The 16703-nt window shown below is 42.2% G+C and overlaps 1 protein-coding gene across 3 annotated transcripts in view; it reads left to right on the plus strand.

Moving 5' to 3' along the window:
- Mdm1 (Mdm1 nuclear protein) overlaps window positions 1-16503 on the plus strand; it is a 59073-nt gene extending 42570 nt beyond the window's left edge. For 2 of the 3 annotated variants that reach the window (XM_060378104.1, XM_021658386.2), the window contains 8 exons: window positions 1246-1275; window positions 1606-1781; window positions 2702-3013; window positions 3912-4021; window positions 4109-4203; window positions 11919-12168; window positions 14091-14150; window positions 15502-16503. In XM_060378104.1, the coding sequence (XP_060234087.1) occupies window positions 1246-1275; window positions 1606-1781; window positions 2702-3013; window positions 3912-4021; window positions 4109-4203; window positions 11919-12168; window positions 14091-14150; window positions 15502-15614 (1146 nt within the window). In that variant the 3' untranslated portion in view covers window positions 15615-16503. The remainder of the gene's footprint in view (window positions 1-1245; window positions 1276-1605; window positions 1782-2701; window positions 3014-3911; window positions 4022-4108; window positions 4204-11918; window positions 12169-14090; window positions 14151-15501) is intronic. The other variant, XM_021658387.2, reaches the window with a different exon arrangement.
- Window positions 16504-16703: the final 200 nt, after the last annotated feature.

Genomic DNA, 16703 nt, shown 5'->3' on the forward strand with positions numbered 1-16703 from the left:
CTCTCTCTGTGATGGCTATTTCCCTAGAAGTGTAATGCTCCCCCTCCCTTCCTGTTAACAGTGACCTTGTTAGGCTCTGGATCGGTTCCCCAGTTGCTTTTGCATCGCAGGTTTCCTTGTCTGCTTTTCTTTTTTGGCTTCAAGGGAAGAGTGCAGTTATAGTGCACAGCATTCTGATAGGAGAGGAGTCTTGCCTATATGGTAGAAAATGGCAAGGAGTTGAAGGCTGGAGAGATGACTCAGCAGGTGAAGTGCTTACTGCCAGCCCTGACAACCTGAGTCCCACAAGGTGCGTGCATGCACACACACACACACGCATGCATGCACTGTTACAACCACTACTAAAGGATGAGGTAGTGACTATAATGCATAAAACATCTCTTCTTGTGAAGGGTAAAAGATGAAACTATTAACAGTTATACCTAAAATAAATTGTCAAGGGATAAAAGATTTTACAAAACTGTGGGAACCCTCTGTTTTTAAAAATACAGAATTGTTAGTATCGATAAAAGTTGCTAAGAATAATAAGCAAAACATTTTAAAGCAGAATGTTCACAATTCTGTTTTTTGGTGTTTTCACATTGTATATTTATATTTAGAGCAGCCAGCAGGTGGCAGTGTGGTGTGAAATAAAAGTGTTTCAAATGGTAGTTAGGTTCCTTTTTCATATGAAAGTATATTTGCAAATTAGAGAATACAAAATATTGTATAGTTCATCATAATTTTTGAAAAGCTTGTTAAACAATCTCACCATTATTTTGGTAGGGATTTTTTTTCAGTTATTTAGTGGTTGTTGGTTTGTTTTTGAAGTTGAGGATGTGCTGACTGTGGGGGAACCTGCAGGTTTTGGAGAGGGAATCTCACAACTGTCACTGGGGTTTTCTGTAATAGGAACAGCTGGGAAATTAAGCCAGACTGGGAATTACTGGCATGTGACCACTCTTCCAGAGATGGGGAGCTAGTATTGCCAATCAATCACCTATCACTGGCACCGTCACAGCCAGAGATGGGGAACTGGGGATAAAATCAATCACCCATCACCAACACCATTACAATCAAGCAAGAACATGCCTGATCCTTGAGAACACTATTAAGATACCTTGGTTAGTGAGTTAAATATTACTAAGAATACAAGAAATATTGATTGACAAGTTGGTAATAAGATACAGCATCTCATTGATTCCCATTAGTAGTCATTTATGGCATTAACCTGTCATTAAGTGTGTCTCTGTATTCCTCCCCTAGGATTCTCTAAGTGCCATGTGGTATGCAGAGGTTGGTTGCTTTTGAGTTCTTAAACACTATAGTAATGCATAGAATACTTGTGTGATTTCAGTTGAAGTAAAAAAGAATGTGTCAATATTTTTCTTAGCTACTATAAATGTCTCCTTGCCTGCTAGTCCAAAATAAAATAACTGCATTGTGCTTTGCCTAATTGTTTTAATTTCTGCTTAAATGTATAGTCTGGTGAGTGTATGTGGCTGTTGTTTTTGCCTGCCTTCCTCATTGGACTGGCTGTAGGCATGCACGGGCTTTGTTATGTTCTCGTTGATATTTGTAGAGAGCACTGACAGTGGTGGGTGACTTCTGAACTCTTTCCTGTAGGTTAAGGAACTCCGAGAAAAGGCTGAGTCTTACAGGAAGCGAGTTCAGGGAACACATTTTTCTCGGGACCATCTGAACCAGATTCTGTCCGATAGCAACAACTGTTGGGATGCCTCCTCAACCACAAGCTCAGAAGGAACCATTAGCGGCAACATCCAAGCATTGGATCTTGCTGGGTAAGGTGTTGTTTGTGGATGGTGAGAAGAGTGAGTTGTAGCTTGTGTTCATTGCAGAATGACATAGGGAAAGTGACCCGACTTCTCACAATCTGCCTTCTGGTCAGATGGGTCTCTCTATTTCATTATTTAAAACTTACTCTCTATGACAAATGCAGCCCTGTTGTTGCTCTGTGTCTTTCTGTATGAATAAGAAATAATTCTGGATGGCTTACATTTTGCAATATTCTTTGTAACAACCATAGAGCTAGAATGGCTATAGGGTAGATGTAAAAGGACTTTAAGAAGTTGAAAAAGCAACCACAAAAAACATACAAGAATAGAAGCTAGTAGTGTATATCTGTTATCATTCAGGAATGAATTTTTGTGGCTAATATGGAACTGGACCTCTAATTGTAGAGAATTCCCTGCTGTTTTAAATTTTAAAGCAAACACAATTTACCTGTTTGTGAGAGAAATTGCCCATTGATTTGTAGCAAATAAAATAGCACTGTTATACCAAACTCATCTAGAAATTTTATTATGTGACCTTGCTTTAAAAGTTCAGCAAATACTCTTTAATAATATTTTGGAAAGATGAATCTAAAATATAAAAATTTGAATGTAGATACTTGTTCACATGTATAATTGAATTGTGCATGAGTATGAATTTAGTGACAACAAATTAGCCTATTTGGGGTTGGTGAAGTGCAAGCATGTGTGTGTGGAAGTAGGTAAGTGTGTTGCTTTTTGGAGGTGTTGTTTTTGTTTGTTTGTTTGTATCCCAGACATAGCTCTCATGTATTGTGGTCCTTCAATAACTTAAGGACCTTGACAAGGTGTCAAGGCCATCAGTGTGGAAACAAGTGAAAAAGTGATGAACTCACTAAAGCACTAGAACACCCAAACAGATTTACAATGAAACTTTCTTTGATATGCAGAGATCTTCCAAGCCACAAGACTCCCCAGAAACATCCTCCTACCAAACGAGAAGGAGAAGAAAAGGAAGTTGCCTCAGGCGATCACCTCCCAAAAAATAGTACCAGGAAACTGGACCTGCCAGAGGCCGCCACCATGCCGGTCAGGAGGAACCTGGCTTGGGGTGCTGAGAGCACTAAGGAAGACACCCAGCAGCAGCCCAGACGGAAGGAGGATGGGGAGGAGAGAAGGGGAAAGGACAAGCAGACCTTTATGCAAGAGCTAGAAAAACTAGACACACAGGAGAGGTCTAAGGCAGATGGAATGAAGGAAGGGTGAGATTAAATTCTTCAGCGTATACAATGTTCTTGGGCATGACAAAAGTGCATCTGCCATGTCACTAGGTGTGGGGGTTACACTGGCAGTTTATGACGGGTAAAGAATGGGGTTGTACTTTAATGCAGTGAGGTAGGTGCTGTCGCATGCCATGTGCTAAGATTTATTCATGTGTTGCGTCAGTCTCGTCACCACTGATTGCTGGGGGAGCACCGTGCTCTTTGAGGAGGAATTAGATTGTTCTCACGTATGTGGTAAGGATCCGCCAGATTTGTAATGTATCTGGATGGATGACTTCATGGGGAAAACTGGTATTCAGTAATATCAGATGGTTCTGTCAGGAAGAAAGGCTGCTGTTTGGTAATAGTTTTAAAATGGTTTCTGAAAATAGCTAATGATGCTGGTTCTATGTGCAGACAGCTACAGGGGCATGGCTCTTTGCTGCTGCTGCTGGTGTATTTTGTCTTCAGCCAAGCTCTTCATTTGTTCATGGGTGTTGTAGCGAATGTGGAAGTTGGGTGCTGACTAAATGGAAGACTTCTTAGTTACGGAGTGCTGACTTACAGTGAGCTTCCTTCTCTTCCCTCCTTTCTAGACCTAGTTCCTCTTAACTACATACGGATTAGGCATTTTAAAAAGATTGTTTTTAAGTAGGGACTTCCTGCATAGCCAAGGTTGGCTTGGAACTCAGGATTCTTCTGTGTCCACTTCCTAAACACTAGGGTTATAGGCAGCTGTTACAGGCTTCCTGCATATGAATCTGATTTGTTTTCAAAAGCAAAGTAGAGTCTCTTAGTTTATGCTTTATTACTATGCTAAATAATGGTGATGTTGAGGTTTGATAATTTTTTTTTTTTCTGGAAGAAAGGCTTCTTAATAGATTGTATTACTCTTTAGGTTGGAGTCATTTTCTCTTTCCTCAGGGAAGGGAGGCAGGCTTCCTACTCCACAGCTGAGAGAACTCGGTATCCAGCGGACTCACCATGATCTCACGACTCCAGCCGTTGGTAAGAGTCACCTTCTGCAGCCTATATTCTGCCCTTCTAGAATGTAGCTTGGTGTGATTGACACGTGGTTTCCATGGGATTTTCAAGGTGGGGCCGTCTTAGTGTCTCCGAGTAAAGCGAAGCTTTCATCCCCCGAGCAGAGGAAGAGAGCGCCCTCTCTGGATGGCTTAGAAACTCTGAAGGTACATATTTGCATTTCGGAGGAAAATTTCTCTTCATGGGTTCAAATAGTCTCATGTAATAAATGAATTGTAGGCTCAGTCTTTAGAAAATCCTGCCTACTGTATGTAGAAACACCACTGTTAGCTTTCAGTAAGGCAAGGCAAAGGCACTGGGATTTACTTATTTGCTCTTGACATTTGATTGTTGCTGATATGCTTTCACTTATTCTTAGTAGTGACTCATCAGAAAGGAAAAAAAAATACAATGTGTTGTTTGATAGTTGTGTTCCAACCATGTTTCAGGCACAGTTAAGCATGGGAGATTAAAAACTGAAGATTCAGGGCTCACTGAGCTTACATCCTGCTGGAGGCTGGGGTCACAGCCATCATAGCAAAGGTATAACACACAGATAGGTCTCAGTGCTCTGAGAAAACTAAGATGGGAAATGAGTGGGAAGTGGCCAAGGAGGTCCTCACTGACAAGGTGGTATTGGAGCAGAATCTGAAGAAGGTGGGGGACTGATCTGGGCATGTGAGGAGATGCTCTAGACCAAGAGGACAGAGATGCAAAGTCTCTGAGGTGAGAGGACCTCCAATTCATTCAGGTCCAGTCATGTGTTCTTGTGGCGGGAACAGAGAATAGTTTGGGTAGTGGTTTTGAGACCCAGTGCTGTGCTAAACTGTGGAGGGCTTTGTAGATCACAGAAAAGGCATACATGTTATTTTTAGCGAGATAGTAAGTGTGGGAACAGCAAAGGAGTGACTTGATTTGACCCAGGCTTTTCCAAACTCACTGTAGTCATTGCCTTGAGACTGGACAACAGGGAGTGAGAGCACACGTGTGAAAGCAGCGGGCAGTCAGTATTGGATCCAGGAATTTGGATTTGGTGGGAGGTGGCGAAGGTCTTCTGATGAACCCCAATTCTGGAGGTACACTGAAGATGTGTGTGCCAAGAGGTGCTGAAAAATGGGATGTGGCGTGGGAGGAAGAGTAGAATTAAGGATGACTAAAACATTTTTGGCCTGAGCAAGAGGAATGGAGTTGCTTTTTAACTGAGATAGGAAAGATGGATAGGAAAATATGTGTTAGAAAATAGCAAAGAGTTCTCTTTAGGACATGTTAGATTTGAGAAGCTTAAAAGGTCTATGAGTAGACATGCTGATGGGAGCTGACTATATGCATTTGAAAAGCTTGTCTGCAGAGAGATACTGGATACTCATATACATGTGTGTGTGAGTGTATGTATAAAGCTATAGGTATTTGAAGACTTAGGCAATAGGTGTTGACAGGGAAGAGTAGGTGTAGGCACGTGTGAGTCCCAGGTTATTTATATTAGGAAGGCGAGGAGTAGCCAGAAAAAAGAAAACTGCCAGTAAGGTAGTGATAGGAAAGAGTGGTGACGTGGGGCTCAAAGAGAAGGAATATCAAAGAGGGCTGAGCTGTAGCTCAGTAGTAGAATATTTGTCTAGCATGTATAGGGCCCTGTGTTCAATCCCTAGTACTGCCAGCAAATGAATAAGCAAACAAACAAATAAAATTTAAAGCATTTTTTATTCTGGCCTGGGGACATGGCCCTGTGACTAAGAGTGCTTGGTGCTCTTCCGGAGCTCCTGAACTTGGTTGCTGGCACCCAGATCAAGTGGCTAATAGTCCTGGTAACTCCAGCCCCTGGGGATCCAGTGCCCTCTTCTGGCCTGTGGTATTACTCTCACAAATGGCATTCACAGGTGCACTCAAGTGGGCACCTATGTACACACACACACACACACACACACACCCCATGGAGAGAGAGAGGAGAGGAGAGAAGAAATATGATCGTTTGCGCTGCTCGGTCAGTAGGGATGAGACTTAAAGTCAGTTAGAATCTTGTAAAAGCCGAAATGTAAGCGATTCAAGGGAACAGGAAGGGAGAGTTAAAGATAGCTGCACATTGTGTGTTCGTAGCTGGTAGTGGCAGGAATTGAGCCGAGGGCTGTGAGCATGGGTGGCAAATGCTGTACCACTGGCTACATTCCCAGCCTCCAGAGACAAATCTTTCCAGAGCCTTTTCCAAGAAAGTAAGCAAAGAAAGAGTAGTGGGTATACAGGGAGATCAAAAATGGACACGACGAGAGCGTGCCCATTTGGTGAGGAAGATAATTTTAAAGAAGAAAAAAGCCAAGACACACGGCTGACATAAACATTGTTATTGATTAGAAAGAAAGGCTGTAGGTGCCCTGGGGAGCAGCGGAGGTCCCATCAGGCACACTCCCAGTCCCTCCACTCTTACAAGAGGGAGGAACAGCCCTGAGAAGTGCTGCTGAGCACGAAAAAGGTGAGAGCGGAGCGTTTGGACAGTTTTCTGACCATGTCCTGAGGATGTGGGAAAAATATCCTTGTCTAGAATGAGTTTGAGAAAGAACATACTGACCTTTTAGAGCATAGAGGAGGAAGCTTTACAGGGTCTAGTTAGAGCGAGAGAGGGAGCAGGGAAATGCATGTTGCTGTTAGGAGCTGTTAGGGGCCATTTGGGTTAGTGGTTACAACTTTGATGTCTTTAGGGCCAGAGCTGTAGTGAGTTGATTTAACTGGCCTTGTGATATGATTTGCCAATAGCATGACAGAGTGAGAAAGTAGGTGAGAAAATTATGGTATGTTGACGGCAGCAAGGGCAGTGATTGGCTGTGGAAGCTGATGCTGGGAGGAACACTGCCCGGTGTGGACGGGACGGGGCAGTGGGGGGAAGGTCTCCTCAGATGTAGAGACGAGCTGTTGCAATTACACTGAGGATTAGTGGGACTTGGAGCTGTTGCTCCCCGGTGTGGGGCACACGCGCAAGCGCACACTGAAAAGTAGGGAGTGTGGTGAGGAATTGATAATGGCTGACGTGTAATAGAAGTCATTCAGAGGAGATGTTTGTCAGTTCTCAGGGCATGGTGGAGTTTGCAGGGCTGGAGGAGAGGTCCAAGATGGGATCAGAGCTTAGGTTTCACTGATTGGACGCCAGCTCAGCTCATAGTTGACAGTCATTAAATATGTGTTAAATGAATGCCGTTGGAGTGACAAAACCTAGGCTGTTTCCTGTTGCACATTCACATGTTGGCTTATGAAAGGATATATGACAGTAGACATTTCCTTGGGCCGATGAGAATAAATGTTGGTAATCATTTGCCCCATGTGCTCTCTGCCCCTTTGGACGTCCAGGCTGGTGTAAGGCAGCTATGCACACAAGCCTGACTCGGCCTCAGTGGGGTCCTATTTGCCACTGTATTTATGTGTTATCTTAATTTGCTGTGGAATTAGTTTCTTGAATAACATACTAGAGTAGTACTAAATCTTAACACTTTAAAGCCAATCTCTGCTTCACAAGGACTTCAATACAATTGTAACATTTTATTTACAACTTCTCTGAAAAAGCATATTTTTACCACCAAGTAGATAGATGCTGCTGTGTGAGTTTCCTGCCACTTACATTGCAGGGCTGCCTGGGAGCTGGATTTGGTTACTTCTGTTGGCTGAGGAGAGGAGTATTTGAGCTTGGCAGGAACAACATTGTCTTGGTTTCTCGTAAGAGCTATTGTTACACATGAAGTTACAGTCTTAGCCTTTCAGAGTTCGGCTATCCTTGATGAAAACTTGATTTTGCTCTAGGCATGAGGGAGAATGTATTATAACACCGTGGACTTTTTCACTCCTGACTTCACGTTGTATGCCTTGCACTGTGGACATATAGGGGCAGTGACCTGAGTAACTCCCACGGCACGGGAGTTGACTTGTTGAATCTTCAGAATGGTGTTGGAGCAAAGTATTGAGTTTAGTCAGGTGATGACAGCAGTCGCCTGACTGTCTCTCTCCTGAGCAGAATTTGACTTCTGTTGATTCATCTCACAATTTTTACTCCTAGACAGCACTGTCTCACACAAAACTTTACTTTTTTCATGGTATTGGTTTGGTCATTAAGAAACATTTTCTTACTTGTTTTGTATTTGCTTTTTGAGACAAAGTCTTGCTATATAGCCCAGGCTGGCCCTGAACTCTTAGAAGAGTGGCTGAATATGTAACCCATTTCCTCTTTCTTTTTGTAAAAATTATTTTTAATTTTTTATTTTTTACTTGTACTGTTGATTTCACCACATGTATGTCTGTATACTACAGGCATGCCTAGTGCCCCTGGGGTCCAGATGAAGGCGTTATCTCTCCCATATAAGCAGTTAGAGATGGCTGCGAGCCATCATGAGCTTGGCGGGAACAAAACCAGTGCTCTCTGCAGGAGCAGCCAGAGTTTTAAACTGCTGAGGCATCTCTCTAGCACCTAGTTCCTGTTTCTTCAGTGCACACTGACCGTCCCTCCCTCTGAGCCTCCTGAGTTGTGGGCATTAGAGATGTGCATCACACTTGCCTCAGATCTTGCAGATGATCTTAAGAAGCCAGTGTGCATCAGCTCATCCTGCGCAGGTGTCTTAGCCATGGGCGCACCTGCTAGATGCTGTGGCTCTGGCTGTGAGCAAGAGTAGACCTTGGGGGAGACTCACGTTAGTCACGCAGAGTACAACACAACAATGAAAATGAACAAGGCTTCAAAGCTGTGTTGTTATTTAATGCTTTTCTTTAAGGAATGGCCTAGTTGTGACATTTGAGTACTTCTTGGGGCCGGGGCAAAGCTCAGTGGTAGAGATCTAGCTTAGCACAAAGAAACTTGTTTGAAGTCGAGGACGTTTTTACCAGTCACAATTCACCTGATTAGAAGGATGGGAGAGAGGAGCATGCACGTGTCTTATACAAAATTTCCATGCAGAAAAGAACATAGAGTTTTAAGAAGCAACAGCTTCTCCTCTGCTTGGGAAACACCCTTCTGGGTTCTCTGCCAGGGCAGCTTCCATGCCCCCATCCACATGGTCCTAACCACAAAGCCTCACCCATCCCTTGGAGGTCATTTGTAGTTGGACTTAATTCACAGCACTTCTTCCTACCAGCACAGGCTGTGGCAGGGGTCATGGCATGGCACCAAGCCAGCAAAGATAGTAAGTGGGAATTTCCCATCGTCTCAGAAGCACGGGGAGCCACTGAATGATTTAGGAAGGAACTCTGCCACCGAGGGGCATGCTTAGCCTTGAAATAGTTTCAGTTGTCTATAGTAGAAGCAAAAGTAGACTGTGACTGCCTCAAAGGGACAATGTCCCAGTCCAGAGAGGAGACATGGTATCATGAACTAAAGAAGGGGGTGGGGAGCCAAAGTGGAAGTGGGTGACACAGAAGGACTCTGTAAGGTGATAGGTTGGATAATGGAGAGGAAAATTGGAACACTGATTTGTGATTTTCTAGCTTTCCAACAGGATTGAGGGAATGGTATACACTGAGTTAAAGTCATAGGCTTATTTTGGAGAGGAATGTAGGGAATTTGATTTTTATCCACTTCCTTTCATATTTAGTGGCTTTTCCTGTGTGCCGGTGCTAGGCACTGTCCTAAGAGTTGGGGACACAACTTTCTGACTTTGTGGAACTTCCCTAATCTTGGGAAAAAAATAGAGTATTTTTTTTTTTCTTAAAAGATAATTTCAGGTAGGAAGAAGTACTATGAATTCAAGCTCAAGTGACATCTGAGTGAGGGCTGAGGCTCTGTGGCTACAGTGGGTAACACTTCAGGGGAGACTGAAGGAGGGAAGGGCCCTGGCAGGGAAGCAGGCGGGTGTCTTCCAAGCAGGACAGATAGTCTCTCTCAGCGATGATTGCTCCTTTTGTTTGTTTTTATTCACAGTAGTTATACATAATAATATAATAATGTTTTATTATGATATTCTGTATTTGACCCTCATTACCTTCTCTTGTCCACCTTCTACTAACTCCCCAGTGAATTCCCCTTCTAGCCCTTCCTTCCTTCTCCTTCCCTCCTTCCCTCCTCCTTACCCCCACTTGCTTTTGTTGTGTGATCCTCACTATGTTTCATTAGGGTTTCTTACAGAATCCTTCATGAGTAGCCAGCGAGTGGTCACACTACTGAGGAAAAATGTCTCCCTTCCCAAGACCATAACTACCTAAAGATACTCAAGGAGGGGGAGCCCCTCCCCCACAGCTACCATTATGTACCTATTAGTCCTTATCGAGAGGGGAGAAAGGTGTGAGGTGGATTTAGAGGGAAGAGAAAGTAGGAAATGAGGTTGGCAAAGCGGTCGTTGAGGAGTTTGGATGTTATCCTACTGGCACTGGGAGGCCTTGGGGCTCTGACTCACAGGGTAAATAAATGAAGTCACTGGCTGCCATGGGGAGCTTTTTTCTTCAAGAGTTGGCACAGTGCCAGTAAAGAGGCTTGAGGCTCACAACCAGATCAGTTGGTTTTATTACGCCTGAGGATCCCTTCAATTAAAATACTTTGTTTCATTTCGCTCCTTTTAGTAGTCATAAAACGGAGAGAACAAAACCTCTAAGTTATATAGGAAGAAAAAGAGAAGACAAGTCTTAGTGTGGTCTGCAACCGACTGACTACAGGAGCAAGGGGAAGCAAGTGGGAGATTTGTGTTCTTCTACTGGATCCCCTTGGGAGACAGCCGTCAGCTCTTCAGTCACAGATACCTTAGGTTGCAAGCTGTTAATGTCATATCCATGGGTTCAAATGAGATGACGATGGAAGTTCAGGGGATGATTAAGTCTGTTGTGCCTGTGTCTGGCTTTGCTACTTTGCAATCTATTAAGTACAATTGGCTGGGTGGTGGTGGCACACGCCTTTAATCCCAGCACTGGATAGGGTGGTGAATCACTGTGAGTTCTAGGCCAGCCTGGTCTACAAAGCGCATTCCAGTACATCCAGGGCTACACAGACCCTGTTTTGAAACACCAAGAGAGAAGGAAGGAAGGAAGGAAGGAAGGAAGGAAGGAAGGAAGGAAGGGAAAGAAAGAAAGAAGAAAAAGAAAGAAAATGAAAGAAAGAAAGAAAGGAAAACCTTTTTTATATACTAGCTTTCTTTCAGATTGCATACATCTTTCTCTGTTTAGTGTTTTTTTTTTTCTTACTTAGCTCTACTATGAACTTATTTTTGTATCATTAGACATCATTTATTTTAATGGCAATATAGATGCTGGCTCTAGTTTAAAATTTTTAACCTGATACTATTGTTCAAATGCAATTTTCAGATTTGTACCATTTCATATTTATTTAAAAACACTATGAAGAAAGCCATCTGCAGACTCCATTTTGATTCATATTGGTATTATCTTCTGTAAATATTCCCTAAGCATTACTAGAGTTAAGCAGACACAGTTATAAAGTTGATGTTTTGCTGGGCTCCTGGTAACTCTGTGGAAGGTTCCTGTGTTTGTACATCTTTGTCACCTCTGTAAATTGTACTTAATTTCTGCAATTTGGTAAGTGAACAGTTAGTACTTCAGTGCTTTCATTTTGTGATTAAAAAAATTCTAGTGAGGTAGGGTGTTTGCTGTACTTGTATCTGTCTGAATCACTGTAGGCCTTTTCCTGCTTCATAATGAAACTTAATTTTATTGCTTCTAAGGGGATATTTATTAGCATAATAACAGTTCATTGTTGAGCCTGTCTTTCCAAATTTTGCCTTTTCCAATCATTTTTAATGTACATTTATTGTTCTATCGGCAGGCCTGTTTTTCTATGTTGGTTCTTACGCACATAGCCTTCTCTGCATGGACACTTTGTCACTTTCCCTCATTTTGTCTGTGACTTGTGGCTTCTACATTTGAATGTTGGTTCTTTCCTTTTGCACACACGTGTGCATCTTTTTTTGTCATCTAGAGAGGAAACCACTGTGCTGTAGGTTTCATGACTTCTCCTGCTGCTGGCATCAAAACAGTTGACCCCTTGCCTTTGCGTGAAGATTGTGAAGCTGATGGTCTCAGATTTGCTGAGGCTACTCCTCCAGCTTTGAAAACTCCAGATCATCAGACAAACACCCCTGGACAGCCTGTTCAGTGTACCCTGCCTCACTGGTATCCTTCTAGAAGGATCCAGGGCTGCCTACGAGACCCTGAATTTCAGCATAATTGTAAGTGTTTTGGTTTTAATTTCTTGTCCTTTAAAAATAGAAGTGTTACACTGATAGACAAGTGTTATAAAAAAAGGTACCGTATATTGAGAATTTCTTTATTTAGGCATTTTTCTTCTTCTTTTTTTTAGTTGATAATGGATCCACCTTCCCCTATTCCTTCCCTCTCTTTCCCTTCCTCTCTTCCTCTCTGCCTCTCTATCCTGTCCTCCTTCCTTCCTTGTTTTTTAATTTTCTTCCTTTCAACAGGGTCTCATTAGGTAGTCTAGGGTGATGGATTTCTGTAAATGGGACAGATCTCTTTTTTGGATACTGAATTGCGCTGCTGCATCCCAGTCCATATTTCACCTTATAAACTGAAAGTTCTATCTCAGGGCCTTACCGAGGCATATCCAGGAGACCTACTAGATCTTACCAAGGCTTATAGGCAACCTACTAGGTGCCAGTAGTGTCTCTTACTTAGGCAGGACAAAAAAATGCCCCTGGAAATTTGCCTGCTGTTGCTCGGATGTGGAATTCAAGATCTGGTTTCCTTCATTTTTGTTAGACATTGCTGTGCTATTTGTGCCCTTCCTCCATCACACTGGGAATTCTGCAGTTTTTATCCTGTAGCTTTTGGATGTGCTGTTTTCTTTCTGCTGGTTTTTGGGGTTGTCTGTTCATACCCACTGATTTACACTTACATTTACAATGATGCATCTTGAGCTCGGTGTCTACCTGTTCATTTCACTGTCACCCCATAGACCTTCTTCCTGGTTCATTGTGGGTTTTTGGGTTTTTTTTGGGGGGGGGTTGTTTGTTTGTTTGTTTTCGAGACAGGGCTTCTCTGTGTAGCCTTGGCTGGTCTGGACTTGCTTTGCAGACCAGGCTGGCCTTGAACTCACAGAGATCTGTCTGACTGCCTCCTTCTGCCTCCTTGAATGTTGCACCACTCCACCTGGCTGGAAGTTTTCTTAAATAGTAATTTCTTCCTTTTCTGTTTTCTTTGTGCTGCTCCTGTCCTAATGTATAGGATATAAGGTCACAGTAGCTCTATAAACCTTTAGAGACACAATTTTATCCCGCTCTTGAGAGAGGCAGTTATCCAGCTGTGTAAATTTAAAGAAGATTTTTATGCCCTGCCTGCTGCTTAAAAAAGTTTTCAGAGCCTCTGCTTCATCTTGCCTTCACTACAGCTTGCAGGGAGTCTGAGCATTTGTGCCCTCCCCAACACCCGCTCCTCAGGGTGGGGCGGGGACAGACTCCGGTCACTGCTTGTTACCTTCTCTGCTTGCCGACTTTAGACTCCTGGCCCCTTAAGCACATTATATGCTTATCTCTCCATTTGCTTCTCATTCCCCAAACTTAGGTACTTTTTTTTTTTTCTTTTAATTTTCTTTGTTCTGTGGGCTTCTGCTGGCTCTCTCAATCTCAAAGGAGCCCTACTATGGCTCTTTGAAGTAATGAAGTTATGTCAGTGTTATCACTGGAAAGAATTCTAGGCGCCTAGTCAGAGTTTATGTCCTCGCTTCACACGTTAAAATCACCCAGTGGCCCTTTGATCAGTCGTTTCTACCAATGTACAGACTTAATTGATAACATTTCGGATTATCTACTTTCATGACTGATTTACTCATTTGCTATCTCCGGTCAGCTGAGATTGGGCAACTTATAAGGAACAGAAATGAGGTCTTGTGGCTCAAAGGCTGGAAAGTGCACGGTAGAGGGGCAGCATCCAGTGACCGCATCCTTGCTACACCATCTCCTGGCAGAGCCTCCCTGCTGCTGCCTAAGGTCACAGCCTATATATCTAAAGGTCTAATCTCCTCGTGCAATTTCAACAGCGATTCAGTTTCAGCATGAATTTTGGAGGGGACAGAGCATTCCATTAATATGTGACGGTGGTTAGCTGAAGGATAATGTCTTGTGTCGTCTTCTTTAAGTGAGAAAACCACGGACGGGCAGTTGGCAGTTCCCTCAATACGAAGTCGTTAACAATAAAGGTACGTAGGGGTCAAGATCCGAGTCAGCTCCTCTCTAGTTTGCTTACGTTTGTCTAGCATTTCGCAGATCTGAGTACTCCCGCAGAGGTTCCTACAGTGGGTCCTCGAGACCTGAGGTGCAGTTTCTCCCATATTACCCTGGAGCTGTGTACTGAGGAGTCTTTCCCAGCAAACCGTGCCTTCCGTCAGCAGAGGCCAGGTTGGCCTGCTCCCACCTGTCTATCTCAGAAATTTGGCCTGATGTTACATCTCTGTTTTTTCAAATGCCTGTATAATCTTATCCTTTCTTATCTTTAAAAATATTAATTAATGAAAATGGACCCTTTTTTTTCTACTGTATAATTTTCATTCTGTCAAATGTTTTGATTTTAATAAAGGCAAGAGGAGTTTTGAACAATCAAAATGACTTGCCCTATCCTGGGAAGCATGGCTGGAATCAGTAAAGTGCCAATAATTTATGAATTTATTGACTTTGAGTAGGGAAATAAATTTGAACTTAGTGTTCTTTACAGTGGACACTAAGTACATTAGAACATTTTTCTTTTTTTAGCAAGTTTGTAACTCTAGTTCAAACTAGAAAGCAAGTTGTGTTTTGAAATACAAATCTGGCCACTTTGAAGCTACTTCTGCCTTTTGTCTTGCTGGGATAACAGTTTTTATAAGCAGGTGATGGATTCGCTCACTCAGAATGTGGACTTCTCTACCAAGAAAGAGTAGCATATTGCCAGACATTTCCCCCTGACATTTAGTGAGACCTTCAAAGTGATATAAAAACCATGTTAAATTACAGCATTTTAGAGATTTATTTTTATTATTTTTGATAATGTGTGTGTGAGCATGTGCACATGCATGCAGGTACCCTTGGGGCCAGAGGCCTGGGAATGCCCTGGAGTCGGAGTTGCTGATGGTTGTGAGTCCCTGCTGTGGATGCTGGGACTTGAACTCATGTCCTCTGGAACAGCAGTTATGTGCTCTTAGCTTCGGAGACACCTCTCCAGCCTCAGCATTTTAAATTGAAAACCTTTTGCTCCGTAGTTGTACTTCTGAAAGTAGGATGGCGTGTTCCCTGAAAATACTGAAATCATAAGCTGTGCTGAATTTAATGACGTTATGGGATTTCAGTGATGTGAAAAAGGTTCCCCGTACATGGGCATGTTTGGCCTCTGATAAACTTGGAAAGCAGCCGTGAGCTATGATGAGTTAAACTCCATTTGCCAGCTTTCTTCTTCCTGATAGACCCAACATTGCTACTGAGTTGATGGTTTCAATTTCCTGGTGATAGTACCTTAAGCATAGTATTGTTCTGTAGATATTTTCACAAGGATGTAATCCTGGAATTCTCTCATTTCAGATGTAGACAGACTGTCTGATATCTCTACTCGCTCTGCTGCTTCTGGGCTCCAGGCTTTCCAGACTTTAGCACGTGCTCAGAAGAGGAAGGAGAATTTCTGGGGCAAAACATAAACCTGCTCTTCTTATCTAGAGAAAGACTGGCATCATCATTTCTTACTGCGTTAAGATTTTCAGAATGTTTGGGTTTCTTTCTGACACTTCCAACTTAAATTCTTTGATTTTTCAGTTGGCTCATCTTACCCAGAAAATTTTAACACAGCTGTATCTAAATTTAACTCTTTGAGAGTTCCTTTGCACTTGTCTGAACACAAACGTGTAGATTATGTAGTTTTTCACACATTCCTTTTGTATCAGGTGTTGGGGGTAGAAGTCTGAATGTCATCTGTCCAGAGAATAATCTAAAGGGATAAAATGAAGTTAAAATTAAGAACTCCCAAATTATATTCCCTCTCAGGCTGGTTCTAGGCATTTTAAAGGGCGTAGATGTTATGAAAGGAATCTGTCGTCTGCAGCCATACCACCCTGAACACGCCCTATCTCATCTGAAGAATCTGTCATTCTTTTGACTTTTACTTTAGCGTTTTTATTAGCACCTTCTGTACACAGTTGCAGTGTTAAAATAATTGTACTTTGAAAATCTGGCTGTATATATTTTTCTTATTTATGTAACAGAATTTGCTGAGAGAATATGTATATTTTTGATCTTTTTATGTATTTGTATAATGACTGGTGTATGTTTGAATAATGTCTAATTTTGAGAAATTATTTGTGTAATGGAGAATTAGAATTTTGTAAACATTTAAAAATGAAAATTAAGTATTCTTGGCTTCTCCAGAAAGTTATCATGTGGAATAAGTACTTTCTAGAAGCCGTCGCCTAGGACTGGTAATCAAGCATACTACTTTTGTAGCTGGCAAAAGCAGTGAAACTGAGTCTACAGTATTTTTTTCTGTATACATATAGGGTTTTAAAAGTAGATTCATTAAAAATTTCACATCAACTTTGTGATTCTATTTTTTTCATTTCTAGGACATAGTTAACTGTTGCTTACAGATCAGAATAAAGTTAAGTTTCTACTAAGAATGGGCTTTTGTAAACATATTACATACAATGTAAAATACTACATGTAAACTGCTTGTTATGGTTTGGGTTTTTCTTCTTTTTTAGTCAAGAGAGAATCTCTGTATGTTTCTAAGGCTG

This window comes from Meriones unguiculatus, chromosome 2, assembly GCF_030254825.1.
Source record: "Meriones unguiculatus strain TT.TT164.6M chromosome 2, Bangor_MerUng_6.1, whole genome shotgun sequence".
In the NCBI taxonomy this organism is placed as follows: Eukaryota; Metazoa; Chordata; class Mammalia; order Rodentia; family Muridae; genus Meriones; species Meriones unguiculatus.